The sequence below is a fragment of the Eptatretus burgeri genome, chromosome 4 (assembly GCF_056783735.1).
Source record: "Eptatretus burgeri isolate ZD-2024b chromosome 4, Ebu_testis_v1, whole genome shotgun sequence".
In the NCBI taxonomy this organism is placed as follows: Eukaryota; Metazoa; Chordata; class Myxini; order Myxiniformes; family Myxinidae; genus Eptatretus; species Eptatretus burgeri.
The window spans coordinates 85359193-85387085 of NC_140964.1; the positions used below are offsets into that span (position 1 = coordinate 85359193).

The window sequence follows — 27893 nt, forward strand, 5'->3', positions numbered from 1 at the left end:
CTGCACTGCTCCTGATTGGTCAAAGGATACCACGCGTGTTGTGTGGGCGGTGTTATGCACGAGGATTCCAGCAAACAGGACTGGGCCAATCAGGTTCGTCGTGTACCTCATGCTGCATCGCCAATCCTCGGCGGCACGTGATACCATTGGACCAATCACGTTCGGCGATGTACCTCGTGCTGCATTCTGACAAGCTCTGGATCAGAGCGAGCTTTGATTGGTCAAAGTGGTGGAGAGGAGGCGATAACCTCTGACGGATGGTCATGACCAAGGAGGAAAGGCGATGCGTCGTTTTGATTGGTTGAAACGTGGAGGAACGTAAGGAATTCTTCTCCTCTGATCCACTTGCAACACACAGGTATCTGTTTCATAACCCGAATCACTTCACTGCGTCATTAATAATAATAATAATAATATTTTTCTCCTTATTTTAATTTGTACGATTTTCTTTTTTTGATTAACGTTAAAAAGCTTTAGTGACGGATTTCGACATTTTCTTCATCCGCGAGTCTTCATCGATATTTGTGAAAATTTGATTTCTGTGGTAATGTGATCTCACTGTGAATGGCCGTCCTGGTTTTTCATCATTCTTTTGCGGCCCCCTGGCCCTGCCACGCTGTATCGAACCATTTCATTCCTTCTGTTATATTTCAAGGTGCTTATCACAATAATAACAAGATTTTTACATTTCAAATATTAAGTACGCTTTTTAATTGTTTTTCAACTGAAAATGCATAAATTGCATATTTTAACATGAGTCTACTCATTTGATTCACCACACGTGCTCGATTGAAGGATTTCACTTGTTAACACCAAAATAAAACCTCGCCTTTTCATGGTAGTTTTTCAAGCATTTATAAATTAGTTTCATTCTCCCTGTAATGCTACCTGACAATAAGCCTGGTGTGGGCTTCGTGGTGAGGGTGGCGGCTTGGGATCCTGGGGTCCTGAGTTCAAGCCCCGTTGGGCCGCTGAATGAATACACCAGGAGGTTGACTCAGCCTGTCATCCTTCTGAGGTCGGCAAAATGAGCACCAGCCCACTCGTAAGGGGGACACTGCATCAGCGGCACAGCCACGTCCCAACCAATGATGCAGCCACAGGCTGCACTCGTTAGAGAACCTGACAATGGTTTCAAACTCCATTCTCCACTTGCGATGAACCTCATCTTGCAAGGGTTTTTGTTTATTTTTGGGATCCATTAAAAGAATGGTAATTTATGGTGTTTATCTGAAACTCACAGTCTTCTCACTTTGGAGTAATTTATATGGTGTTGTATAAAGTCTATTTTACCTTCGCTAAATTCTGTTCTGTGAGCTTGTGTGGCCTACCACTTTGCGGCTGAGCTGTTGTTGTACGTTGCAGTCGACATACCACGTTGCTGTCCATTGTTCATGTCATCTAATCGATTCGTGGGGAGCAGTTGTCGTGATCTATTGCCTGGGCACACCTTGGGAGAAGGCTCCAGTTACCTGTCCCGCCCCCCCATATTTTGGCTTGGATCGACACCCTTGGACAGGAGGTGGACCCCACTGATTCGCTGGGACTGGCTGCGCTCCCAGACATCACATTGGTAATATTTGGTGTCTGGGAGTGCGATCTATTGGACCCCCGACTCTGTTACAGTTGGAGACAGGATTGTATAACTTCAAAATTTAATGGAGTGGAGTAAGGGTGAAATTTAAAAATTGTGCAGCTTTGTCTAACCACGAAGAGCAGGCTGGTCCAGGTAGGCGCAGTAGAGATGGGAGGATATGGAAGACGGTGTGACCATGGTTTATCAGCCAACGAGATTCGGTCATCCATGACCAGGTCGCGTGGCGTTAAAATAGCTTTCGGAGTGGGACTCAAACTTAGTTCGGCCAGAGTACAATGGCTACAACAATATATTCCAAAAGAAGGGGAAAAAAATCCAATCAAAAAATGCATTTGATTATACTCCATTAATGTTACAGCAAACAGGAAAGAGCAGACTTAGTTTCAGGCTTGAGATTGTGATACAACCACTTCTTTCAATAATGGATTACAATAAGCCTCACACTTCTGTACACACACATGCACACACACACACACATTATAAACTTTGTGAAGTTTCTTGACGTGTAAAGGCACTGAAAGAAGTAACGATGCTGAACTTCTGCGATCTGATGCTCTGAAAATGAGTCAGGAGACTTCCCTGACTTTAACGCCCGTTGATGGGATTCACGCTTACAGAAGTGAGTGGGTCATTCATCATGGCTGGAAAGGGATCAATAATGACGTTAGGGGTTTACCATCATCAATCCTGAGCTTCTTATTTTAACATGAGTGTACTCATTTTTAGCTGTGGATTTATGTGATTGTACATTTGCAAAGTATTGATATGGCCATACTTGATGAGAGATCAAAATGGGAAATTTCAGCATCGTGCAGTGGCCTTATGGTTTGGGCATCCGCTCTGAGTCTGATCGGTCAGCAATTCGATTTCGACCCTGGCCAATTCATACCAAATACTTTAAATATGGTATGAGCTGCTTCCTCGCTTGATGCTCAGCTTTTAGAGGGGAGAGCATGGACATGCCCAATGGGTTGGAATCTCAACGGGTGGTTTGACAGGGAGGGGATTTCTCCCTCATTGCCCCACTAACCGCAGAGAGAGAAGCAATGTCAGAAGATGGTGTCGGCACCCAGGTGCCCCCAATAAGTTACATCACTTCCCCCAAGGTCACCAGTCTATATAAAGTTTGTATAAAGTCTTTTTGTAGTTTCTATAAAACTGTGTTTGTATAAAGTCAAATCCGGCATTGTCCAACGTCTATTTGCTTGCGCATCATGGTCTGTTACAGCTCCTCCACGAGCCTCAGAACCGATACAATAAATAATTAAATCATCAAACTGGCCATACTAAATAAGAAGAAGAGTATTTCATTCAAGCATGATGGCATCAATTAACTTGTATTTGCAAATGATGGGTTTATTTATTTTAATTGATGGCCATTTCACATCAGCTCAGAAGACACACAAGCCACTGATAACAAACAATTATACTTGCATTGCAACTGTTTGAGTTGAATTCTCGTATTGAAGAACACTGAATTTTAATGAATGTATTAAAATTAAATACCTAAAATTGGAGTTAGTCTTACTCAGCGTTTTAATATCAAAAACATTTTGCAAAATGTGGGAGTACAGTATTTACTCGGGAGGATGATGATGTATAAAAGTAACTCTTACTTTAAAAGACCGACCTGAAGTGTCTTGCCGATGCTTAAAGTTTTTTTTGTTGTTGTTGTTTTCCCAAAACTCACAATGGTGAACTAGTATTTATGCTTCAGTAACATTTGGCTCGGCGGCCGTAGGGTCTAAAAATATACAGCCACTAGCAATTATAGGGCGGCCGCAGTATTTCCACGGTCACACAATGTAGCAGTCACATATGTTTTTATTTTTCGGGAAGCCGCACGGGGTATTTAGAAATTGTGGAGACCGAAAACATGGGGGTGCCGTACGGTCTTTGATTTGATGTTGCACGGTGACCTTAGGGCGTCCCTGCGGCGGCCATAGAATTTTCAAGGCAGAAGCATGGCAGCCTCAAGGTGTCCGCAAGGCGACCGCAGGCGGGCCCAAAGGCGAGCGTAATTTTTTTTGGGGGGGGGGTTGGCACAATTCATTTTTCATTGATAAGAGCCTACGGCAGCCGCAAGGATAACGCAAGCCCACCGTACGCCCTTCGTACGGTCGACGTGGAACACATCTACGTCATGGCTACGGCTTGTCGAATTGCTACGGCCAACCTAGAAATGAAAAAAAGTTATAACTCTGCGCTTTAATTCCACGGAGACCCCTACAGCCTGTAAAAGATAGCCATACGGCGTAGGGCGATCCTGAGGCCACCTCAGAAACTCTGCGGCCGCCGCACATTTCTGTCAATTCAGGGGGGGGGTACGGCCGCCGTATCCTAGCCGTAGAGCAAATGTGACTCATGCTTTAATGATCTACCTTCAAACCTTCCACAAGGGGTGCCTGTCAAAAACAAAATAGAGTACAGAGTAGCCAAATATTCATCAATCTTTCACAATCTAATTTGTTTAAGCCTGCCAAACAATCATTTTGTTTTACTTTAGCACAAGTCTCCATTGATATTTGGTTATTTACACATGAGTTGGGGGGGGGGGGAAGAGGTGGGGATGCCGATCAGGTTTGTGCTTTGGAGCAAAGTCAACTGACTGCACAGTACAAAATAATATGAAAAACAATCAGTTCGAAAACTTGTCCGCATACATTAAATGAAAAGGTCATTCTTAAAAACTCAACAGTCAGTGTCTGCTTATCGAGTGTAAAATAGATCAACTACGACGGTGAAGTTTGTTCAGTTTCCACGTTCTTGCCAACTGACATTTCACGACTTGGCATGTGATCACTTTTAGATGCAGTTGTTTCAGACCAAAGATCATGAGCATTGATACTTCTCCGATCAATAGTTTTTTCTTCATCCTTTATAACCATAATATTTGGTTGTTGTTCATCGTTGTTTCCAATGTTCACACGAGATTGGTAGAGAAGTCATGCAGAACCCTTATGCGATGATTTGTTTTTCTCACCTCCATGATACCCTTCAGGAAATGGTATAAGGAAGCCCGTAGTGTACTGCAGTGTGTGCCCTCATCATGTGCTTGTTCAGGTTTGCAGACTGAGCAAAAGCCCGAGCACAAACGGGGCAATTGTGTGGACGCTCTCCCGTGTGAATCATCATGTGCCTTTTTACATTTCCAATCTGCGTGAATCTTTTACCGCAAATAGAGCAACTGTATGGGCGCTCTCCATTGTGGATCCGCATGTGCCCCTTCAAATTGGGAAACTGAGCAAAACACTTACCACAGATGGGACAATTGTACGGACGCTCTCCTGTGTGGATCATCATGTGCCGATTCACATTTCCTACCTGTTTAAAACTTTTACCACAGACGGAGCAGCCGTATGGGCGCTCTTCACTATGGATCCTCATGTGTTTCTTCAAATCACCGAACTTGATGACAGGTTTACTACATAAAGAACACTTGAGCAAGCATTTTCCTGGCTCGGTCTTCATATGGTTTTCAACGCTGCTCAAGTCAGAAAAACTCTTATTACAACCTGAACACTTGTATTGCGTTCCCCCAATTTGGATTTTCATGTTTGTTGAACTGGACTTGAGATTTCTCGATGAGGAGGCTGAATGGTGCGTTTGTTTCTTTAAAATGCCCTCTTCCATTGCCAAGGTGTGCTTGGGCTTTAATTCACAAAAATTATCTGTTGAAGTCTCTGCAAAAAAAAAGAAAACAAAAATTATCTTCTCTTACATGGTAACCAACACGATTGAAGAATAAAAAGATCTAAAATTAAAACAATTGTTGTGAATAAACAATAATACACAGTTTTGTAGATTCATGCTCACCAGCTGCGCTGTCAGAATCATTTCCACTCTCCTTTTGAAGATTGTATAAATCTTCTGTCACAGAAACAAAGTTCAAAGCCTCTGAGGAAGATGAAGCATTGTTTCCTTCAAGATTTTCCACTTGTACCGGATAGATTTCACCTGTATACAACTCAACCTCAGTCTTAGGGTTACAGTATGATAAAATGTCTGCCACTGTTGTCATTTGAATTCCAAAAATTTAATCAACATCGATCTGGTTCTTGAAAATTCCATTAATATTGTCCAGAGACCAAAGTGGGAAATTGAAGGTCATAACATTTTACGATATAAAAGAAAATAGGTCACTGGCCAATTAACACTCATTTTATATAATAACCTGCAATGTTCAACAACTTTAAAATGATGAAAGACGTGAGCCAACTCGTCTGGGATGAAAAAAGAAAATTCCAAACAAACCAGAGACCCATGTGATGAGTCTGACACGTGGTACAGTGAGGTTTACATGTCGTCGCTCAATGTTTGCTCAAGAGAAAGATTGTGTCATCATCTCATGAAAATCTATATTAATATTTCGGCATGCCCCTTTCTTTGTTCCACCATCAGATTTTTGTTACTGCATGAAATGAAACAAGATTTGGCACATATACTAATGATATTATTGTCTTCCTTAAGAGGCCCCTCAAAATTCGTTTTGATGCATTTTCACAAACTCCAACTGATTCCATTCAAATTCGGTACGATTATGGCTTTTGGTCCAACTTAGGTCATTGGCTATAAAATTTTTTCCATAACACTTCCGATATTCGAAAAAAATTGATAAATCGATATCCCTTATGGGATTTTCCATTCAAATCCACTCAATTTTAAGGTCTACGGGGGACGCAAATTTCCACTTTGCCCCAGGCGCTGTTTACCTCCGCTACGCCAAGCTGTTAGGGTAAGGGTTAGGGTTAGGGTTAGCTGTTAGGGTTAAGGTTAGTGTTTGGGTTAGTGTTAGGGTTAGCTACCCTAACCCTAACCCTACCCCTAACCCTAACAGCTATTCAGGAAATTTGCAAGAAAGCTTGGGCAACGCCGGGCTATATTGCTAGCCCGAGCAACGCCGGGCTTTACTACTAGTACCCTAATATAGGGGGTTAATGTGGGTGGAGGACAGGGATATCAATTTGAGCTGCCCAGACCGCATCAAACCAGAATAAATTTTCACAAGAATGGTTATTATATGGGGGTAATGGGAGTAAGATAGACTATTTATGTCATGAACAAAGGTCAAGCATAAGTGTGTGGTTTCTGTATAAAATGAGAGGACATATGTCAAATTATGTTTAAAACCCTCCCCTCCATAATGTGTCGAAAGCCCTCACACCATTCCTCCTCAATAATCCTTTAAATTGTTCCCTTTGTAATCTATCTATGTATTGCTTTAATAAATAGTTTTAACAGCTCTGCAAGCCAACAACCCCCTCCACCCTCCCCCACCCCTGAGAGTGGGAGGCACAAAGCTGTAGTTTTAGGGACTTAAAGTGGGGAGAAACCTTGAAAACTGCTTGATGTGACTCTAAGCTGAGCAGCGAGCAGGGGCACACAGTTGCGGGGTAAGAAAAGGCCGAGGGGGGGGGGCAGACAGTTCAGTACAGTTTGTCAGCTCCAGTCAACAGCGCAGTTATAATCCCATGCAACGAGATGGACGATGGAGAATGCTGCAATAGTGAGAGGTGGATGAGGAGACATTGTGGAAGGCAGTTCAAGCATTGTGCAAAGATAAGCACACATGTCTGTCTCTCTGTCTCTCTCACTCTAGGACCAGAACTGCCAGACATCACCACCCCATGCAAGCATCACATGGGGACCAAGTTATTTCTTGTGACCTTGTGACCTCTATCCTTGTCTTAGTCTGCCTAGTATGAGTGGTTAAGGTATGGCTTTCAGTCATCAAAGTCTCGTGGGTATGTGGGGAAAAATATATACATGCATGAAGAACTAGAACGGGCACTCAGTAGAGCGCATACCTTTGCCAACGCTACATTTTGCCCCCCCCCCCCAGACACCGTTGATTATGAGGGTATTTAATCCCATACCACATCTGCCATCTCATGTGTTATGATAGCTTAAAAACATTAAATTTCCTGCTGTTTGACACTTCACGTACATTGTACAATTTCTGGATGAACTCCCTGACCTTTTTGGGTGTCAGTGTCAAGTCAATCTGATGACAACTGGTCACATTATAAGAATTTATTTTCTGGCATTTTAGGGGCATTTAGCACACACAAGTTTCTGTTTTTCTAAATAAGTTATTTATTGTGAACAAACAAACATTCATTGTACAAAAATGATGATTTTGACCTTTTCATGACCTCGACCGTGACCTTTGTACTCTTAATTTTGTAATTGGTATTAGAGTGTGGGGAACAGGACAGTCAACATTTTGGTGTTGGTTTCATGCAAATCGGATAAGAATTGACAGTGTACTGGGCCGGTGTATACCCCGGTTAAAATAGGTGTACCAGATCCCTGTGTCGTAAGAGGCGACCAGGGTTGCGTCAGGAAGGGCATCCGGTGTAACACATGTGCCAAATCACTATGCGGATCATATGGATGATCGGCTGTGGCGACCCCTAACGGGAGCAGCCGAAAGAAGAAGAAGAGGATAAGAATTGACCGTGTTGTGACTAAAACCGCACATTTTGCAATGTCGTGACCCTCCCTGGCCTTTGACTCCCAACCACTAATAAGGGTTATTACGTCATTGTGTCATGTCACATATCACAAGATGGGGCATTGAATTCTGAACATTTTGGCATTAGTTGCATGCAAATTGGATACAAATTGACCGCGCTATGGTAAAAAGACTATTTTGACCTTTTCATGACCTTGACCTTGACCTTTGACCCGATCGCTCCCAAAATCTAATCAAATGGTCCTCGGATAATAACCAATCATCCCACAAAATTTGCTGCGATTCATTTCAATACTTTTGGAGTTATGCGAATAACAAACACATATATTCACAAATAAAAAATAAATAAATACACAGCGATCAAAACAACCTTCGCAACAAAGTTTGCGAAGGTAACTATCAATGCATTGCTTCCTTGTCCATCCCACCCCTTTTCCTTGCGATCAATTCTATTTTTCCACCACAAGCATGTTGGCATGGTGCGTGGTTCGCATTTCACATCTGTTATATCTTCGCATCTCGGTTCACATCTACATTATAACCGGATTTGGATTTGGAATACTCCATTTGGATAAATTGGATTTGGAGCATCATTCACAAAATAACATTATTCAATTATTTTATAATCCCAACGTAAATCATCTTTCAATTTCATTCTTGTAAATTGGTGTACCCCTTTCTCCAGAAGTTAGAGAATACTCTGCATCCTCCCGTTAAGAAGATGAGACAGATATACCAAGCTGGTGTGGATCTCTTGATAAAATAGTACGGCACTCGTAGAGTGCATAATCTTGCCTCGCACGTTCATTCTGAACAAAAATACCATCGTGAACTGAACAAGCTATTATGGCCCACTGCTACTATGGCCCATATACCTGTATCATCCATGAATCCTATTTTGTCAGTTTCTTGGCATGGGTTATGAACTTCATACAATTAATTCTTCACTCTTCACTTGGATAAGGATTTCAATTCAACAAATTATGGCTGGAATACCACTTCACCGATGACATCATCATTATCACCCTATATGCCCCATGAGGAATTGATGACATATGCCAAGTTTCAATTTTTTTCGTTGAATAGTTTCAGAGAAAATGATGTCCAAATTTTTTCCTTTCATCCAATATGGCTGTCATACCATGTGACCTATGATGTCAGTTCGCAAAAAATACGGTCTATGGGGAGTCCCTTCTATCTTTAAAGTTTTGCATCGATTGGACAAGCGGTTGCAGAGAAAACATTTTTAAAGTGAAAATATAGACGCGGATGCGGACACATACACATACACACGTTGCAATAGTCTCGGATCCCCTCCGGCACGACACTAATAAGAAAATCAGTGACAATTCTTACCTTGTGAGAATAAACCATCCACAATGTTGGGCTCCTGTTTGACCACCACGATGACATCTGCAAAAATAAACCATCCATAGTTTCAGAGCTTAAGATTTTGAGATTTCCAGCACCAGTGTATTTAATAATGTTACGAAACAAGCGCTGCTGTAAATCCAGGTCCGTATGCTATTTGAAATACCACTTCACCAATGACATCATTGTTATCACCATATATGCTCTGTGGGGAGTTGATGACATGTGCCAAGTTTCAGTTTTTTTCGTTGAGCAGTTTCAGAGAAAATGATGTCCAAATTTTTTCTTTTATTCCAATATGGCTACCATATCATGTGACCATTGATGTCAGACTTGGCAATAAATTATCACCACCAGAAAATACAACCTGTCGCTTTGCTGATGGGGACAATAATGGAGGGGGTAGGGGGAGGGAGAAAAAAAGAGAGAGAGAGAGAGAGAGAGAGAGAGAGAGAGAGAGAGAGAGAGAGAGAGAGAGAGAGAGAGAGAGAGAGAGAGAGAGAGAGAGAGAGAGAGAGAGTAGAGCGAAAAAGGGGGGAAAGGTGGGGAGAGTGACACCTCACCAAACGTTGTTATATACTACTGGTTCCCAAAGTGGGCGATATCGTCCCCCTGGGGGCGTTAGGAGAAGCTAAGGGAGTGATAAGGGAAGAGGGGGTGACAGGGGGGGGGCACTCAGTAGTAAGAGAGGCAGCTGAGGATTTGACAAGTTAAATTCAACAATTGAACTACTTAACATAAGGCTTGCATGTAAAAGCGTAATGGTTTTAGTTATACAGGGTTCTGACATGAGTGCTTAGGAGAATGTCGCCTGAACAAACCCAAATTCACTGATTCTCCCTGACTTCGCTCATCGTTACTCAGTGCCCACGTGCCCTCAGACTATAATTTGGCCCCAGAATTTTGGGTGTAAAATTTATATGAGATCACACTTACCTCATATTTTCCATTATCAAGTTGGTGTGGAAGATTCCAGAATCGTCCCTCCAGCCACCCCGCCCCCTCCCGCTTCCTGCCAGCCTTTATCGCTCGTCTCCCAGTGTTCACCTTCATCGGCCACGTGCTCTCTCAGTGATAGGCAAGCACCCTGCCTCCATCCCTAAAAACCAACGTCGGCCTTCACGCAACTTCACACGGCTCCACTGGGACTCCTCGATTTGTGGGCCATTCGTCTTCAGTCCTTGGCTTTTGGTGAGCAGAACCATATTCTCAATTCTCTCCCAAACCTGACAGTCGGTAATCATTTCTTGACTGTTTTCTGCTTTTATTTGGTTTTCGACATGAGTATACAATGCATTTGCTACTTTTCTCAGTTATTTGTTTTAAGTAGATAAAATAAATAATAAAATAATGTTTTTTTTTTATTATATTATTGTGTAAGTATAACGTGTTTGGGTAATGGTCACCATGGGGCCGACATTACCCCACATCGATGGGTAATACCGACCACTTAGAAGAATTTTCAAATGTACATTATAAATATTTAATGTATATTTGTAGTCAAATATGCATTAAAATATTGTAAAATTCATTCTAATAATTTACTTTAGCCAATTTATTTGTTAATATAAATCAGTACGTGTAAAATATTTGGGTATTTTAAAAAACGTGCTGCCATTTCCCCACTTTGCCCGAATAATTTTTTTTGAACTACATTTAACGGGTACTGCTATAAAGGGGGAATGGAGGCGGATGCCAAAATATGCTCGTCTTTTTTTTAATTTTGGGAGTATTCTTGATGCATAATCTTTGATCTGCAAAATTGTGAAATCTTTATTCTTGGTTCCAGAATCCAGAATAAAGATGGCAGAAGCAGAACATGAAAAAGAAGTGTCGACAACACAGTGTGGCATATCTGAAATATGGATTTATACCGGCACCAAACAACCAGCAGCAGCCGATGTATCTGTTGTGTGAGAAGGTCTTTTCAAATGAGGCAATGAAACCTTCCAGACTCCTTGAACATTTGAAGAGAATACACTCTGAGAAAGAAGACAAAAACTTGGGATATTTTCAGTCACTTCGTGAAAACTTTCAGAAACGGAAAACACTGCGAAACATGTTTGCCAGCACTTCACAACAAGATAGTGATGGTTTGCGTGGTTCATCCAACATTTCATTGCTGATTGCTAAATCTGGAAAGGCCCATACAATCGGAGAACAACTGATTCTGCCAGCAATAATGGAGGTTTTGAGTACAGTTTTGCATAAGTCACCTGACCAAATAATTAAAGCAATTCCGCAAGGAGATAACTCTGTTCAAAGAAGAATCGACGAAATGGCTGAGAATGTTGAAGACACATTATGCAATATACTTAGGACAACAGAATTTGCATTACAGTTTGATGAGTCAACTTTGCCGGGCAACAAATCTTTTGTTTCTTGCTTATGTTCACTTCATAAAAGATTAAAGCTTGGTTCAAGAGTTATTTGCAAGGCAACTAGAAACAGACACGAAAAGAGAGCCAATATTTCATGTTGTTGAGCAATTTTTCAAGGAGTAGGAAATTCTGCTTACCAACATTCTTGCTTGTGCAACAGATGGGGCACCATCAATGGCAGGTCGTTACCATGGATTTATTGCTTTTTTGAAAGAAGTTGTACCTCATATATTTACAATTCACTGTGTAATTCACAGACAACATCTTGTCGCAAAAAAAACCTAAATGTTTGGCTTTGAAAATCTTTAAATACTGTTATCACAGCGATTTAAATAAAAATAAAACCCACGCTCTCAATTCGACTATTTTGAGAGCTTTGTATTGCGAATGATGAACATTTTGAACGCTTGCTGCTGCACACACAAGTCAGATGGCTCTCAAAAGGAAACTGCCTGAGACGCTTTTATGCACTTTTTGAAACTGTGATAGAATTATTTAATGACTTCAATGGTTCGCTCAGTCATGAACTCAGGAATATCAGGCATGATATTGCTTATTTGTCAGAAGTATTTGCAAAGTTCAATGAAATCAATTTGTAATTGCAAGGAAATGATATGAATCTTATCAAAGTCAAATCAGTCGTCTCCACGTTTATGTCCAAGTTCACCCTATTCAAGCGCAACATTGGCCGTCGTGAGCTATTCCAATTTCCGAGCCTCTCTGAGTTGGAAGAGAAAGACAGAATACCAAATGATGACCTTCAAGTACATTTCTCCGATATATAACTTGTATAACTTCTCCGAACATTCTTTTCCTAGTTCGGAGATGTTATATTAGGAGAGGTCAGGGAACATTAGAACTTTTATTACTTCCAAAGATTTCCGAGTTTGGAGACGTTAGGAGAAGTTAGGAAACATTAGAACTATTTATGTCCGTATATTTCCGAGTGTTTCAGTACAATATGAGCCTGTAGTTTTTCCGAGTTTACTGGTTCATAGTGTGATACCAGTAGGCTTATTAGTATTTTGTAGTTTTTGTTAAACACAAATGTTTCCTATGGTAATGGTGTGCCCGCATAATGTGAAAAATTATGCCAATTGTGTATTTTTGGTCTACTGTAATGTGTTGCCCTTTTTAGAGCTCACTTTTGGGGGTTCTGGTAGGGCCAATGCAGCAGACAATTTGTCTGGTAATGGACATTTTACACTCTGTGGGATGTATATATGAATTTAAACCTGGTTTTATCTAGTACCTCCAATGTTTGAGCTCGACCAGTTGTATCAAGGGTCTCAAGGGCTTACTTTTGGGGGTTCTGGTAGGGCCAATGCAGCAGACAATTTGTCTGGTAATGGACATTTTACACTCTGGGATGTATATATGATTCTAAAACTGGTTTTATCTCGTACCTTCAATGTTTGAACTAGCCCCTTTTTTGGGGGGCCCTTGTTGGGGCTTCTGGGGGGCCTTTTGCAGTAGTAGGCATGTCTGTCACATGTGGTTTTGTTGTACGGTTGGTCATATGCATCATATGGAAGTGATACCAACTGGTACTTCCAATGTTTGATCTAGCCAATTTTAAGGACCCCTTTGGAGGGTCACCAGGGTCCTTACGCAGAGGGTAGTACTCGGCAGAAATAACTTTCTATATGTCTTTTGATACTCCATTCATGCCCCTGTGCTCAGATATTAGTACCTCGTTTGTTTGAGCTCAGGACCCTGGGCTCCCGGTCTACAACCCACATGTGGTGATATCACGCAACAACAGCAACTTACACACGTGCACACACATACAAACACACACTGAGACCTGTGAGCGCTCCATTCCACTTTCTGGAACCCATATATTGAGAACACACACACACACACACACACACACACACACACACACACACACACACACACACACACACACACACACACACACACACACACACACACACACACACACACACTGACATTTATTAGTATAGATAGATGTGGACTGCCTCCTATGTTTAAAGTTTTGCATCAATCAGACAAGCAGTTGCAGAGAAAAACATTTTTGGATAAGGATTTCAATTTCAATTGAACCAATTATGGCTGGAATACTTCACCGACGAAGTCATCATTATCATCCTATATACCTCATGGGGAGTTGATGACATGCCAAGTTTCAATTTATTTCAGAGAAGATGATGGACAGACAGACAGGCCAGCGAGGGCACATGGCCACACACACCAATAGTCTTGCATCCCCTTTGGGGTGAGACTAACAAGAAAGAGCAATCAAAGATTACAGACCCTCACCAGGACTTGTTTTGTGTGGTTTTAGAGTACACTAGTAGAAAAGCCCATCAAAAATGACAGGATAGAATTATTTTATTCAAAATATTCAAGGAGACTGGAAGATATGTTTCATAATAAGAAGTGTTATTTTAAAACAGTACATGTACAAATGTGACCCTATTTCCTTTATCTTCTGGGACGTTTCGTTTCGATGCTACAACTTTGTGAGCATGCCAAAGTCTGAAGCTTCGGCCAAGCATCAGGTGTGCTTATATCTTCTTTATTTATCAGACATCCCACAGATGTAAATGAACACTCGCTTAACTCTGCGCGTGTTGCACATCATGTGCAGCGAATTTCACCTCCCTGTGCCTTGTATTTATTTGTTATTATTTTTAAAATGCTTCTGTACACCACCCTCAAGGTCTGGTTGCAAGTCACCATCTCCATTTCCAAAAGAAGAGATGTACAATTGTGGCCAAAAATATTGGCACCCTTGCACTTTTTTCAAATAACTCACAATTTTCTCCAAAAATAAGTTGAAATTGACAAAAGGATTTGGTCTCCACAATTCTTTATTTCACTGTTAATATTACAGAACCTTAATTTTTTTGATTCAGAACTTAATATATCCTTTTAAATCAGTAAATAAAAATAAATGGCAGTGACAAAATTATTGACACCCTCGACTAAATATTTGGTAGCACAACCTTTGGACAAAATAATTGCAGTTAAATGCTTCCGATAGCCATGAATGAACTTCCAACACCTCTGTATTGTTAGTTTGACCCACTCTTCTTGTACAAACTGCTCCAGTTCTCCCAGATTTGAAGGGTGCCTTCTCCAAACTGCTGTTTTCAGATCTCCCCACAGATGTTTAATGGGATTTAAATCTGGACTCATTGCTGACCACTTCAGAACAGTCCAGAATTTTATCTTGAACCATCTCTGGGTGCTTTTTGAAGTGTGTGTTGGGGTCATTGTCTTGCTGCAAGACCCATGAACTTCAACAGAGACCCAGCTTTCTGACACTGGGTTGAACATTGCACTAATCTTTGAAAGCTTCATTTTGTTTTCTGTAAACATAGAGATGATGTGCTTTACTAAAAAGCTCTAATTTGGTCTCATCTGTCCACAGGACATTCTCCCAGAAGGATTTTGGTTTGTTTAGGTGTGTTTTGGCAAACTCCAATCAGGCTTTCTTATGTCTCTCTCGAAGCAGTGGGGTCCTCCTGGGTCTCCTCCCATAGAACTCTCTTTCATTGCGTTGGCGACAGATGGTGCGAGTTGAAACCATTGTACCTTGTGTCTGTAGGTCAGCTTGAATCTATTTGGCAGTTTACCGAGGTGCTTTCTCCACCATTCGAACAATCCTTCGATCAAGTTTTCTCTTGCGGCCACGTCCAGGGAGGTTGGCTACAGTGCCATCGACCTTAAACTTCCTGAAAACATTGCATACATGGTGGACACAGGAACATCAAGGTCTCTGGAGATGGACTTGAAGCCGTGAGATTGTCCATGCTTGGCTACAATATTGTATCTGACCTCAGACAATTCTCTGGTTTTCTTTCTTTTCTCCATGCTCATTGCGGTACAAACTCATTCAACCAGTTTGAAAAGAGAAAAGGAGTCATTCTGATATTTTGTGTCATTTTTATATTGCAGGCGTCTGCAACTCACCACAGGTGAGTTCAATTCCAAAGTAAAGGAGAATCAACTGCTTGAAATCTAATTATTTCTAACAACTTCTAAAAGATGCCAATAATATTGTCCAGGCCATTTTAGGTTTTCTGTGTCAAATAAGCTAAGATTTAGTAATGTTTTTTTCAGCTTTTTTTTGTTTTTCTCCACTGCAAACAAAATAATTACATATGTGGATACCAAAAGATTTTTTTTAATTTCAACAATTTTCTGAAAGAAATGGTGGATTATTTGAAAAAAGTGCAAGGGTGGCAATATTTTTGGCCGTGACTGTAATTACTCTTTTAAGAATTTTTTTTAGAGTTTTGGAAGCACAACCTTTGGACAATTTTATTTTATTTTTCTATCGTTAAAAATAGACCATCGTGAACACGCAATGGTGTTAAACGATTGGCCTTTAAAACCCTTCTTAAATCGTCCTTATGAAGGGGGACAAATAAACAAATACACACCGTTTTGTATAGGTAGATTTTATAGACGAACTCACATTCTAAATACATACTTTATAGGGGTACTCGGTTGTAAAAAGAACATGTAAAAATTGTGGTCTGCATTGACACATTATGTGCTGACAAACAAACAAGCGGTCTGAGACCTGTACATATGAAATCAGTCAATGTGACCTTGCCCTTTAGACCTCAAAAACAATAGCTTTCTCGCTTTTGATTGGTGAACCCAATACGCAAATTCTGTTCAAAAGTCAGATCAATCGAAAGAAAATTGACAATTTTATGTGACCTTGACCTTTGGACATGAAAAACAATAAGCTTCCAGCTTTTGATTGGTGAATCAATTAAGTCACCCAATATGCAAATTTTGTTCCAATTTCAAGGCAATAGGATGAAAATTGATGATTTTATATGATCTTGACCTTTGCGCTCCAACATAAGGCTTTGAGATTTGGATTGGTGAACCAATTCTGTGACACAATATGCAAATTCTGTTCAAACGAGTAGAGTGCCCACCCTCCAGGTGGGTGGAGATTGCACTTTACTTGCTGAAAAAGTATAGTCTGCATATTACAAGATGACCACCGAGGTTTGTGTGATGTGTTTCTTAAGGGGTCTAACGGGTCTAGATGGTCTAAAGGTCTACACGGTCTCGGTTTCTAAGGTGTGGAAAGGGTCAAAGGGCTCCAAAGGGGTCTGTAAAGTTCTTTAAGGGTCTAAAAGGGTTGAGAGTGGTCTATAAGGGGTTGAAAAGGAATGTTCCAATAGTAGTTAGTGTCTAAAAGGGTTTAAATTGTCTAAGTGGTCTCGGGGGTCGAAAAAGGGCTAGGGGTCAAAGGGTCAAGAGGCTAAGGGGTCTAAAGGGTTTTAAAAGGTCTAAAGGGTATGTACCAAAATCTAACAGTAGTTATGGTCAAAAGTTGGGGTTTCACTCCTCTGTCAACCCTGCTGTTGGCATTTCCCCCCTCTCCATACTATTCCATCCTGATCCGTTCAGTGTTCTCGCTCTTCGACGATTCTTGACTTTGTATACAAAAAGGGATCTAAAGGCCGAAGGGGTCTAAAGGGTCTTCTAAAGGGCGTAATTCAGACGTATTCACGCTTCAACTCGCGTTCAAACTACGTAATTACTAGACCTACTTACATCGGTCAACTGAGGTTTCACCTGGACGAGGATTCACTGTCGATTTTATATACAGTATAACTGTATATAGATATCAAGTTAATCAGATGATAATTGATGTGACCTTTACCTTTTGACCTCAAAAACAATAGAAGACTTCTCGCTTGTGACGACCTCTACCAGATGGTTAAGTTTCATGAAAATCGGAGTAAAATTGCAACTCGTAGGCGATTGACATAGACAGAATAACAGACCATCCATCCATCCATTGGGACCCTACTCTGTGCAGAGCGTTGGTGCTGCCTGAGCAGTCTCCTGGGCTATTGGGCGCAATCCTGGACGGGTCGTCACTCCGACATAGGATACCATCAAGCTGGCACACATTTTGCCGATCTCAGAAGGATGACAGGCAGAGTCAACCCCACCTGGTATTAATTCAACAGCCGAAGGAGATTTGAACTCAGGACCCTCGGATCCCAAGCCCACCACCCTAACCATCAAGCCAAAATAACAGACCAGACCAGACCAACCAATATGCTTGCAAATCTTCAATTTCGCAAGTAACAAACGGACCCAAATGCAATACCCTCACTTCTGGTGAGGGTAATAATGTCAAGAGTTAAACAAACATAATGTCAGCCCTCGAAGCCTTGATTGGCTGTTCCTGATCGACTTTGTGGTGTTTGTTGTGATCTGAAAGTTTCATGCGATTCAGCCTCTGTTGTGTTGAGATAAATTTTAGGAATGTAATTTGTAACGATTATTTTCAGATAATTAAACCATTGCAGATTAATTTAAAGTTTCCTATTTTAGAAAGATTTGAATAAAATTATCCCTTTCATAAACAGGTGTATTATGTGTGTATCTTTGTAAGCAGGGTTTTTGTCTTTGACAGGCCCTGGCTAAAACAGAGAGCTTCCCTAAGGGGTTGGGTCTGAGGGCCGGCCCAGCTTGGGTCTAAGAGTAAATGCTGGCCCAAACTGTAGTTAACAGAGCTGGGCATTGAGAGCCATGGGGTGCTTCAAGCCCATACCAAGTCATTGAACTCCCCAACCTGTATTTCTGTAATTTGTGTTCTATCCTCTTGAATGGTTAAGTCAAACCGTCTGTCGTTTGAAAGCTGTGTCAACACCACAGAGGCTGACAGGTCCTTCCAGCCTGTTAGCCTCGGCCTTGCGAATGGTGCACAGTTTTCTGCCAAGTTGGCTGCTCATGAGGGTTTAAAGTATGTATAAACGCTCTTGAGCATTATGCCAGGGAGGAATTATTGGCTGCTCCAGCAAAATATAAACTCAACTAGAGACACATGTATTGTGCACCTTGAAAAGTAAAAGGAATGATTCGATACATTTCAACAGAATTTTCAGGTTCGACACAAAGCAGATGCAGGAAATCTATGTGCTGCACCTCATGTGCTATATACAAATACCTGAATTGCAGAGCAGATCTCTTTACAGGGAAATGAGTAAGGGAAGACTGAATCAACTGGACAAGAGAATGTGTTCGAAATATACACAGTATTGCTAACATTTACTGTGGGGAGAAGAAATGCTTTCTGCCTTCTGTGTACATGATCCAGTCATTAGGGCATTAGGCAATGTAGGGGTAAGGTGGGAGAATATATTGCAACGTGACTGGGTTTTGATGGACCATGGCTTCATTGGGTGGGTTTGCCCCAAGAATAATGGAGTGATCCGGTTGGCTGAATTTGTATGAGCATACAAACAGTCACGTGACTCCCCTAGTTTTCTGGCAAACAAACGGTTTCTGACTACGTTGGCTCTTGTCAAGGTGGCAGAGCAAGAAGGTAGGATCACGAACTGGCCAAAGAAAATAGTAGTACTAAAACATGTGCACGTGCACAAGCAACCGACAGGAGATGGATATAAAAGACGTACGTACACCTAATGACTATACCACATTTACTTCCACGCACATTATAGCCAAAGGTTTTTTTGGATAACCAGAGTGATTTTGATGGAAGGAGAGAAGCAAAGAAAGAGAATAGGTAAATCCCATCCTGCCATGAAAATGCTGCTTCCTTGCATCCACCCAGGGCTGGAGGAGAACTCGCGTGCCACCTGGCCAATCCTAGGAGCTCTTGGGACGTCTCTAAACTGCGCCTGACTTCCAACCAAGACTCCAGCCCTTGCAACGAGACCACCATTGTACTGTACTTGTTATCCACTCTCTCTGGGCTGGACTATACTGGCTTCACCTCCACTACTGAGTTTTCATGGGGTGGGCTGAAGCATGCCGAGCCCAGCTGAATTTTACTCCATGGTTTCATGTTCATTCACCACCTCCCCCACCCTGTGATGCGCTATCTCCTTTATAAACGAGAGGTGGGGAAAAGAGGAAAGTGGATCCATCGGACACATGGCCTCCTACTCTATATCTATCATTATTCAACCGTACATGTGTAATCACAAAGGACGTATGCAGACGTGCCAGTATCTACATACGTCCATAAAGGAAAAGTGGTGGAGAAGGAGTTGGGGGGTTACCCTTACTTTACATGCACATTTCAATATCAACAAACCTGATTCAGTAGAAACAGCATTGTTAGACCGAGTTGTTGAAGCATCTTCAAACACTTGAACTTGATTTAAGGATCTTTGTGAACTTGGAAGAGTGTTGCTTGTAACTGCCTCCTTTGGATTTTCTATCCATTAACACAAGTTCAGCATCAACACATTATAAAAATGTCAGGCACACATTTACAATTTGTTTGGTTATCTAGTATTTTAAATAACATTGACATCCTCTGATAAAAAAAAAATTAAAAAGCAGTTTGCTTGCAGAAGGTTCCAGTACCTGATGCACCACTGTTGTACTCGTTTGTTGAAGCTTCTTCAAACTCTTCTTGAACATGATTTAAAGGATTGTTGTCTTGAAAATCAACTGCCTCCTCTTCATTTGGTACACCTGCACAGAAGCTTAGTGTCACCCCATAAAGGAAATGTCAAGCATATATTACTTACAATTTCTTTGGTTGTTGCTCCAGCAAAAATAAACATACAAGAGAAGAGAAGAGGAGAAAGAAATAAAATAATAATAAAAAAGAAGACCAGTTCAATATGATGTTTCAAAATTGCTAACAAAAATAAAATGATGGATGAAATCAACAGGACAAAATGATTGAGGTATGCGAACGACCTTGGGAAGAAGCTGACGTTTCGGGCGTGAACCCTTCGAGGAACAAAAGTGGGTTATTGCCCGGAACAGCGATGAGCATACCTCGATCAATGTCCTGTTGATGTCATACATTGTTCTACCTATCTGCCGACGCAGATCGACTTTAGGCCTTCACCAGCAAGACTAGTTCTTCATTCTCATTTGACCAAAATAAAACTGTTTTCTGTACAGTACATCACAGAATATTAATATAATATAAAATTATGCCATCGATATAATAATGATACCCTCTGGTATAAAAACGATTCGTCACTCAAATGTTTTACTAACCTTGTACAGGAAATACAGTATTGCTGGAATCCATTGTTGAACTGTCTTCAAACCCTTGTTGTACATCATTTATAGGTATTTGTGAACTTAGAGGATTGTTGTCCTGAAAATCAACTGCCTCCTCTTGATTTTGTACACCTGCACGCAAACTCAGGTCAGTCCACAATGATGTGGAATTAAACACCAAAACCTGCACAACTACTTAAGCTTAGTCAAATTCACTGCAACAAAGACATTACATTCAAAACACCAAATTATGATTGTCAATATAATTGTATTTGACAAAGTGGGAAAATAATGATCAGAATATTAGTAATGGTGGAAAAGAAAAAAGTCCTGCTTTTGCAAGCTTAGACATTGTATAGAAGTATTCTGATGCCATTATGAAGAACAGTATGCAGTTTCGGGAACTTCATTGCAGGAAGGATAGAGAGGCATTAGATTGAGTTCAGTACTGAGTAACCCAGTCTATGGTTTTGGTTCGAGCTAGGATTAAATGAGGAAGCATTTCAAAGGTTGTGACTGTTTACATGAGAGAAGACATTGTCTAATATATTGTTATGTTTGTGGGGTAGATGGAGGAATTTCATCGGAAAGATAGGATTGTATGGAGTTGCTTGGTCCGTGAACGTGCAGGGGACGTCTCGATGTAAATTAAGTAGGGAAACAGTGAGTTTAAGTGTTACATTTCACCACACGGGGCGGGGGGGGTGGTGCTGTGTTAAAATAGGTAGGGTTTAAGGACAACTTCTCCCCATATGCGATTTTCCCCCTGTGACCTTTTCCTATGTTTTTGCATTTCAAGACTGGCGATTAAAAAAGGACCACTTCCTTTAAAAACAACAATAACCGAGCTGCGCAGACAAGCAGGCAAGAAACCCCGCCTCCAGGGGGACAACGAGCAAACCACGCTCCTGCAGTGGATGATTGATGAACGTGACGTCAGAGAAGAGGAGGGAGTTAGGATCAGAGCGGGACACGAAGAAGGAGCGGGTACAGAAGCGAGTGCGGCAGGATCGGCGGTTGGAAGAGAAGGGCATTACGGCTGGCTTTCTCTCAACACAGTGAAGAAGGCTGCACGATTCTCATGTTCATGCTGTTACGAATTTACCCACGCAATGGAGCAAGATGCGAGCCATGGACTGTTAGGCTGGGTCGCGTGAGACCGCACCTCGAAGCCTCGTGTTGTGCCATTGGGAAAGAATACGGTGCCATTTTGCAAAGGAGCGGCGTCAGCAAGTGCCATCGATGAAAGAAGCTGCACGGCGGTTTCTGAGCCCTGGTGTTGAGTATCACCGCCCAAATTGCCTCCTTTACGTTTCCCGCCCAGAGATCGGCTGGGCGCCATTTTGGACGCAGTTTCCCACGCAGTGATGCAGTTTGGGGAATCCCAAGCTTCAGAAACTCATCTCTGGGCACAGAGCTAAGTGCCATGAGAAAGGGAGGGTTTTTCTTTTATTTATTATACCTCCTTGTCTTTATTTAATTCTGTGTGGAGGTGCCTCAAATTAGATTTAGCTTACGTCACGTTCCATTTTCATGATTACACTTTGAATTATTACTATTGTAAATATACGATTTATTTTCATGAAACCCCCATATTTATTTAAGTTGCTTGTGTTGTCTCGTTGTCATGGGTTTGAGTATAAACTCCTGTGCTGTGCTTCCATCCGTTACATGCATTTGCCGCCCTCCCATTCCGTGTGTGCCATAATGTCCAAGCATCTCGGCTGTAAGCCTCCAAGGTTAATCGTTTGGCTCTCCGTCCAGGTCGGGGAAAAAAACCCCTGGACATGCCAACATATTAGAGAGACGTATTTCGGATATTAAAAGTGATTGACAGAGTAGAGGGCTGGCAGAATGGCCTAGAGGTATGCACACTCGCCTCTAAGCTATCGAGCCTGGATTTGAATTCTGACCTAGCTATAAACAGTCATCCCCGGTGTCTCACTGGTAGGGCGATTCATCAATGTGTGTGCCGTCCCTCGGCTAGACATTAAACTGTGAGTCCCATCTGCCAGCATTAGTTGGTGGACGTTAAAGATCCTACAGTGTCCTTTGCAAAGAGTAGGTGAGCTATCGCCAGCACCATGGTAAAATTATAAATTCCTGCCCTGATTTCCTGAGCCAGAGTGGTGACCCGACCTGGGATTGTGGACTTGTAACTGCTTTGGCAGCACCGACGCTCTGCACAGGGCATGGTACATGATGATGATGACAGAGTTTACCCTTCCTGTAACATTATCTGAAGTGAAGGTTTTGACTTCCCTTTGGCGGTGTACGCATGAACGTGCTTATGTTATCAACACTTGTGTGGATACACAATGGTTGTCTGTCTCCCATTGGTCATTGGGGTACTGTACCTACCAGGGAGTATGTGGTGCTCTGTTCTTATAATGGGTGATGGCATACATGTTTTATGCTCTGATAAGGGATCTAGCACAGGATGCAAGGGCAAAGTTGACATTTCACATCCTTACTTTTCATTGCATTCAATCTACATAATAGCGAACATAGTGAGCTTCATACTTAACTCGTGCACATGAGAGAATAGGAAAAAAAAAACAACAACACAATACCCTGGCAATTTGGAATCTGTCGTTGGCTATGACCCTTTTGCTTCCGGTTTTTTTTTTTGCTTCTGGTTTTTGGCATGGGGAATGATGCATGCCGGGAGATAAAGGCATCGTCGGAGACATGAAAGACCCAAATATCAGACATGGTGTATATTTCCTCCACTGATTTTAATAAAGATATCTCCCGCATCATCAAAAAATAATTTTTAATCGTGATTTACGATATTTGATCACTGATCCCGAATCCAGGCCGAAGTAACCGGAAATTGCGTATACAGTTGTGAACAATTTATAGGTAAAGTCAGAAGCGAATGTAAGAATAATTCTACATTCGCTTCTCGTATTTATTTTTTCAGATAAGATCCTGTTCTAGGCAGTGTAGGTGTTGTGAAGGTAATGTTGAGGTAAAAGTTTTTTGTTTTTTTTAGATGAGATCCTGTTCTAGGCGGTGTAGTTGTTGTTGTGAAGGTAATGCTGAAGTATAATGTTGAGGTAATATTTATTTTTTTTCAGATGAGATCCTGTTCTTGGCGGTGTAGTTGTCGTTGTGAAGGTAATGTTGAGGAATTTTTTTTTTCGGATGAGATCCTGTTCTAGGCGGTTTCGTTGTTGTGAAGGTAATGTTGAGGTATAATGGTGAGGTAATATTTATTTTTTTTAGATGAGATCCTGTTCTTGGCAGTGTAGATGTTGTGAAGGTAGTGTTGAGGAATTTTTTTTTTCAGATGAGATCCTGTTCTAGGCGGTGTAGTTGTTGTTGTGAAGGTAATGCTGAGGTATAATGTTGAGGTAATATTTTTTTAGATGAGATCCTGTTCGAGGCGGTGTCGTTGTCGTTGTGAAGCTAATGTTGAGGAATTTTTTTTTTCAGATGAGATCCTGTTCGAGGCGGTGTAGTTGTCGTTGTGAAGGTAATGTTGAGGATTTTTTTTTCAGATGAGATCCTGTTCTCGGCGGTGTAGTTGTTGTGAAGGTAATGTTGAGGAATTTTTTTTTCAGATGAGATCCTTTTCTAGGTGGTGTAGTTGTTGTTGTGAAGGTAATGATAAGGTAATATTTATTTTTTCATAGCAAAAAGACTTTAATTTGATATATTTAAGAAGCGAATGTAAGAAGAATTCTACGTTCGCTTCGCGGCTTTGCCTATTCCATATTATTCAATCATGCTTGAATTCACAACAATATTACCTTAACATGGTTCAAGCAATTATTTTTTTCCAGCATGATGAGTAATGTATTTTGTTGTTGAACAAAATTAATTGTGACCAAGTCACAATTAAATAAACCAACTGCAGTTGGTCTTCGCAGAATAGGTGTAATCCCATCCGTGCAGCCCGCCCGGGGTCTCTTCGTGGACAAGGTGAGCAGGAGGAATCGATCACATTTATGGAGCCAGACAATAAGTTGGTGCTGCCAGTACCAAATGCAATTTTCACAAAGTATGATCCAATTGATTCCATGTAATAAAAAAATTAACAAAAAAACAAATCATGTGCTTTCCTAAAATTATACCACAAGTGTTCTTGGAAATAATTGAAGTGTGGAAAACAAATCACACCAATTATTACATCACATACCAAGCTGGGATCTTCCTCCATCTTCTTCTTGATGATGGTTGCAGACATCACTTATATTGATCCCAAGGTGTGCATTTTCACCACCATAAGACATGGATGGAGATTTTAATGAGCTCAGTTTCTGGGAGCAACTGAAAAACTCTCGGCTTACAACCTCAAACAATGAGCACAAAATGTCCACTAGAGGTCCTTCAGGATGGAATATTTGTAGCTCCAAGCAAGATTCCACAAATTTGTGGAACTCAGCATACATTGCAAAAGGAAACTTCCGTTTAGTGAGAGAAAACAGCTCAGCTCTCAATGTAACGGTACCTGTACAGGCTTGAAGAACCCCATGACTCTGAATGCCAAGCTCCGTAACTACAGCCTGCGCTGTATTTGCACTTAGACCCTGTGCATGCAACCATGCTGTGAAGCTCTCGGGTTCACCCATGGCCTGTCATTGAGAAAAAAAAACCCTGCTTAGAAAAAAAAATTAACATTCCAAAGACTTTACATGTCTTCTTATTGGCCAAATTGTTGAGAATTCTAAACAGTAACTAGAGAGTTCATAGAACACATTACCCAGCACTGTCTTGAGAAACAAGGACATGAGCGGGGTCCACGAGCGGAAAATTTGATTGGTCGTGATGATGTAAAATGCCATAATATTTAGTCCAAGTACTGTTGGACCCTGATATTCGCAAGGTGTACGTTCTTGAAAAATGCCGTGACTATCGAATCCGCGAATGTCGAGGCATTGTTTCAATGGGAAAAGGGGGGTAGGTTCCCGGCAGTTCACGATACAAAAGGGAAAGTCAAAAATCCCATGAAAAAAACATAAACATGAACATGCCCACGAAAACAGCAAATACCCCAGCAAAAAAACCTTGAATACGTGAAGCACAAGGCTGTGAATGTAGAAGCAGGTCACATTTTATGAAGCACAGATACGTGGGGTCTGCGAATGCCAGGGTCTGACAGTACTGCGAAATGGAAGGGTTTTTGAAAGTGCGAAAAAGGCGATTTGCTGTTCTACAGGTTTTTTGGGGGGGGCGGGGGTTGTATACAGTAAACCCTCAAATATTGCAGGGGTTACGTTTATGGAAAATGCCACGATAGTTAAAACCACGATAGTTAGAACCAAGGGCCTATGAGAAACGGGGGGTTTAGGTTTCTGGGCTTCGAGAAAATATAGAGAAAGGTCGGTTGCAGCCAAAAAAAAACACATCACAATTGAAATAAACATATAAAATAAATATAAATCATGATAACATTGAAATAAGCATGTAAATAAAATTAACAGTATAAAACTAGAAGGGCACTCGGTCAAGCGTATGTCCTCCATGCAATGCCTGATGCATGAGAACATATCAGCCCATTACATTTTTGAAATATCATATGATACAGCACTATATCATTTTTGGCCCCATCTTTCAATGGACAAGAATCACTTTAAAAATTAAATTAATTAAAAAAACAATGTCACCCACAAGGTGACCCGTATCTTACCAAAAGGTGACCACGTGTGACTTCTTTAAGGTCACACTGAGGTGAACAGAGCTGCTATCCACCAGGAGCGACTCCTTGAGGAATATCTCCCTACGAGAAATTCCGATGAGAATCGTTACAGAGTAACCATGAAAAATATGCGTTTGCCTCATAACGTCACCAAATGATGACATAATGTCTCAAGCTTGATATATCGAGAAAGCACTCATCGAGGTGTTTAATTTGAGGTACTACACGATATGGTTCCTAAAACTTGAAAATTTGACCTTGGGGTCAAATATGTTTGACCTCAGGCGCTAACCATGAAGGTCAAGGCCAATCACCACCAAAAATTAATCTTCTGAGTGCCAGATCATGAACTATATTCCCATGAAGTTTGAAGACGATCCGATCAAAATTACTCAAAAAATAAGGGTTTCGTCGACTCCCCTGATTTGCGACAGTGACCTTGACTTTTGACCTTGACGTTCAAAATTTTGTACACTGAAAGGGACCTCTATAGGCCTGATATGCGAAGTTACAAAAATTTCCAATGATAACTGTGCTCTGCAGAATTTTTTATACGTGATTACAGACCAAAAAAAACAAAAAAAAAAACATATGAAGGTCAAGGCCAATTGCCACCAAAAATTAATCAGCTGAGCGCCAGACCATGAACTATATTCCCATGAAGTTTGAAGACTATCCGATCAAAATTACTCAAAAAATAAGGGTTTCGTCGACTCCCCTGATTTGCGACAGTGACCTTGACCTTTGACCTTGACCTTCAAAATTTTGTGCACTGAAAGGGACCTCTATAGGCCTCTGATATGCGAAGTTACAAAAATTTCCGATGATAACTGTGCTCTGCAGAATTTTTTATACGTGATTACAGACAAACAAACAAACAAACAAAAAAAACATACAAGCTGACTAACATATCTTGCAAAAACTTCGTTTTGGCAAGATAATAATTCTTGTGTCCTGATCCAGATTCAGATCTTCACCAAAATCGAATAAATTCGTCCATGCCACACACCCAACCGGAAAATCAAGTTTCATCGGAATCCGTCCACAACCTTTTGAGATATCGTGCTAAATATTAGGTTTGCCCGATCTCTCAACGGTGAAGAAACCCTTAAAAAATTATCACATCCAGATCCGGATTTGGATCTTCAGCAAAACTGAATCAACTCCTTCTTGTCACACACCCAACAAGTCCACCAAGTTTCATCTGAATCCGTCCACAACTTTTTGCGATATCGTGCTATATATTAGTTTCGCCCCATCTCTCAATGGTGACGAATCACTTAAAAAATTATCAGATCCAGATCCGGATTCGGATCTTTACCAAAATTTAATCAGTTCGTCCTTGTCGCACACCGAATGTTTTCATCCACAAAATTTCATCCGGATCCGTCCACAACCTTTTGAGAT

The 27893-nt window shown here is 41.2% G+C and overlaps 2 protein-coding genes across 2 annotated transcripts in view; one reads left to right on the forward strand and one right to left on the reverse strand.

Moving 5' to 3' along the window:
• The first annotated feature begins 127 nt into the window (after positions 1-127).
• FTCD (formimidoyltransferase cyclodeaminase) overlaps positions 128-27893 on the forward strand; it is a 154961-nt gene continuing 127195 nt past the window's right edge. The window contains exon 1 of the mRNA XM_085879149.1: positions 128-358. The gene's annotated coding sequence lies outside the window, so the exon portion shown is untranslated. The remainder of the gene's footprint in view (positions 359-27893) is intronic.
• Positions 2933-26493, reverse strand: LOC147028590 (uncharacterized). Its single transcript, XM_085879144.1, has 8 exons — positions 26478-26493; positions 24987-25422; positions 20834-20971; positions 20183-20293; positions 19908-20030; positions 9432-9488; positions 5414-5554; positions 2933-5280 (listed from the first exon to the last, which is right to left on the reverse strand). The coding sequence occupies exons 2-8, from the start codon at positions 25417-25419 to the stop codon at positions 4595-4597; spliced, it is 1689 nt and encodes a 562-aa protein (XP_085735270.1). The 5' UTR covers positions 25420-25422; positions 26478-26493; the 3' UTR covers positions 2933-4594.

Coding starts and splice junctions, on each gene's coding strand:
- LOC147028590 (XM_085879144.1), bottom strand. CDS start 25,419: ATGGGTGAACCCGAGAGCTTCACAGCATGGTTGCATGCACAGGGTCTA. Junction 20,031..20,182: donor GTACAACAGTGGTGCATCAG/GTACTGGAACCT, acceptor GTTAATGGATAG/AAAATCCAAAGGAGGCAGTT. Junction 9,489..19,907: donor TGCTGTTTCTACTGAATCAG/GTTTGTTGATAT, acceptor TTATTTTTGCAG/ATGTCATCGTGGTGGTCAAA.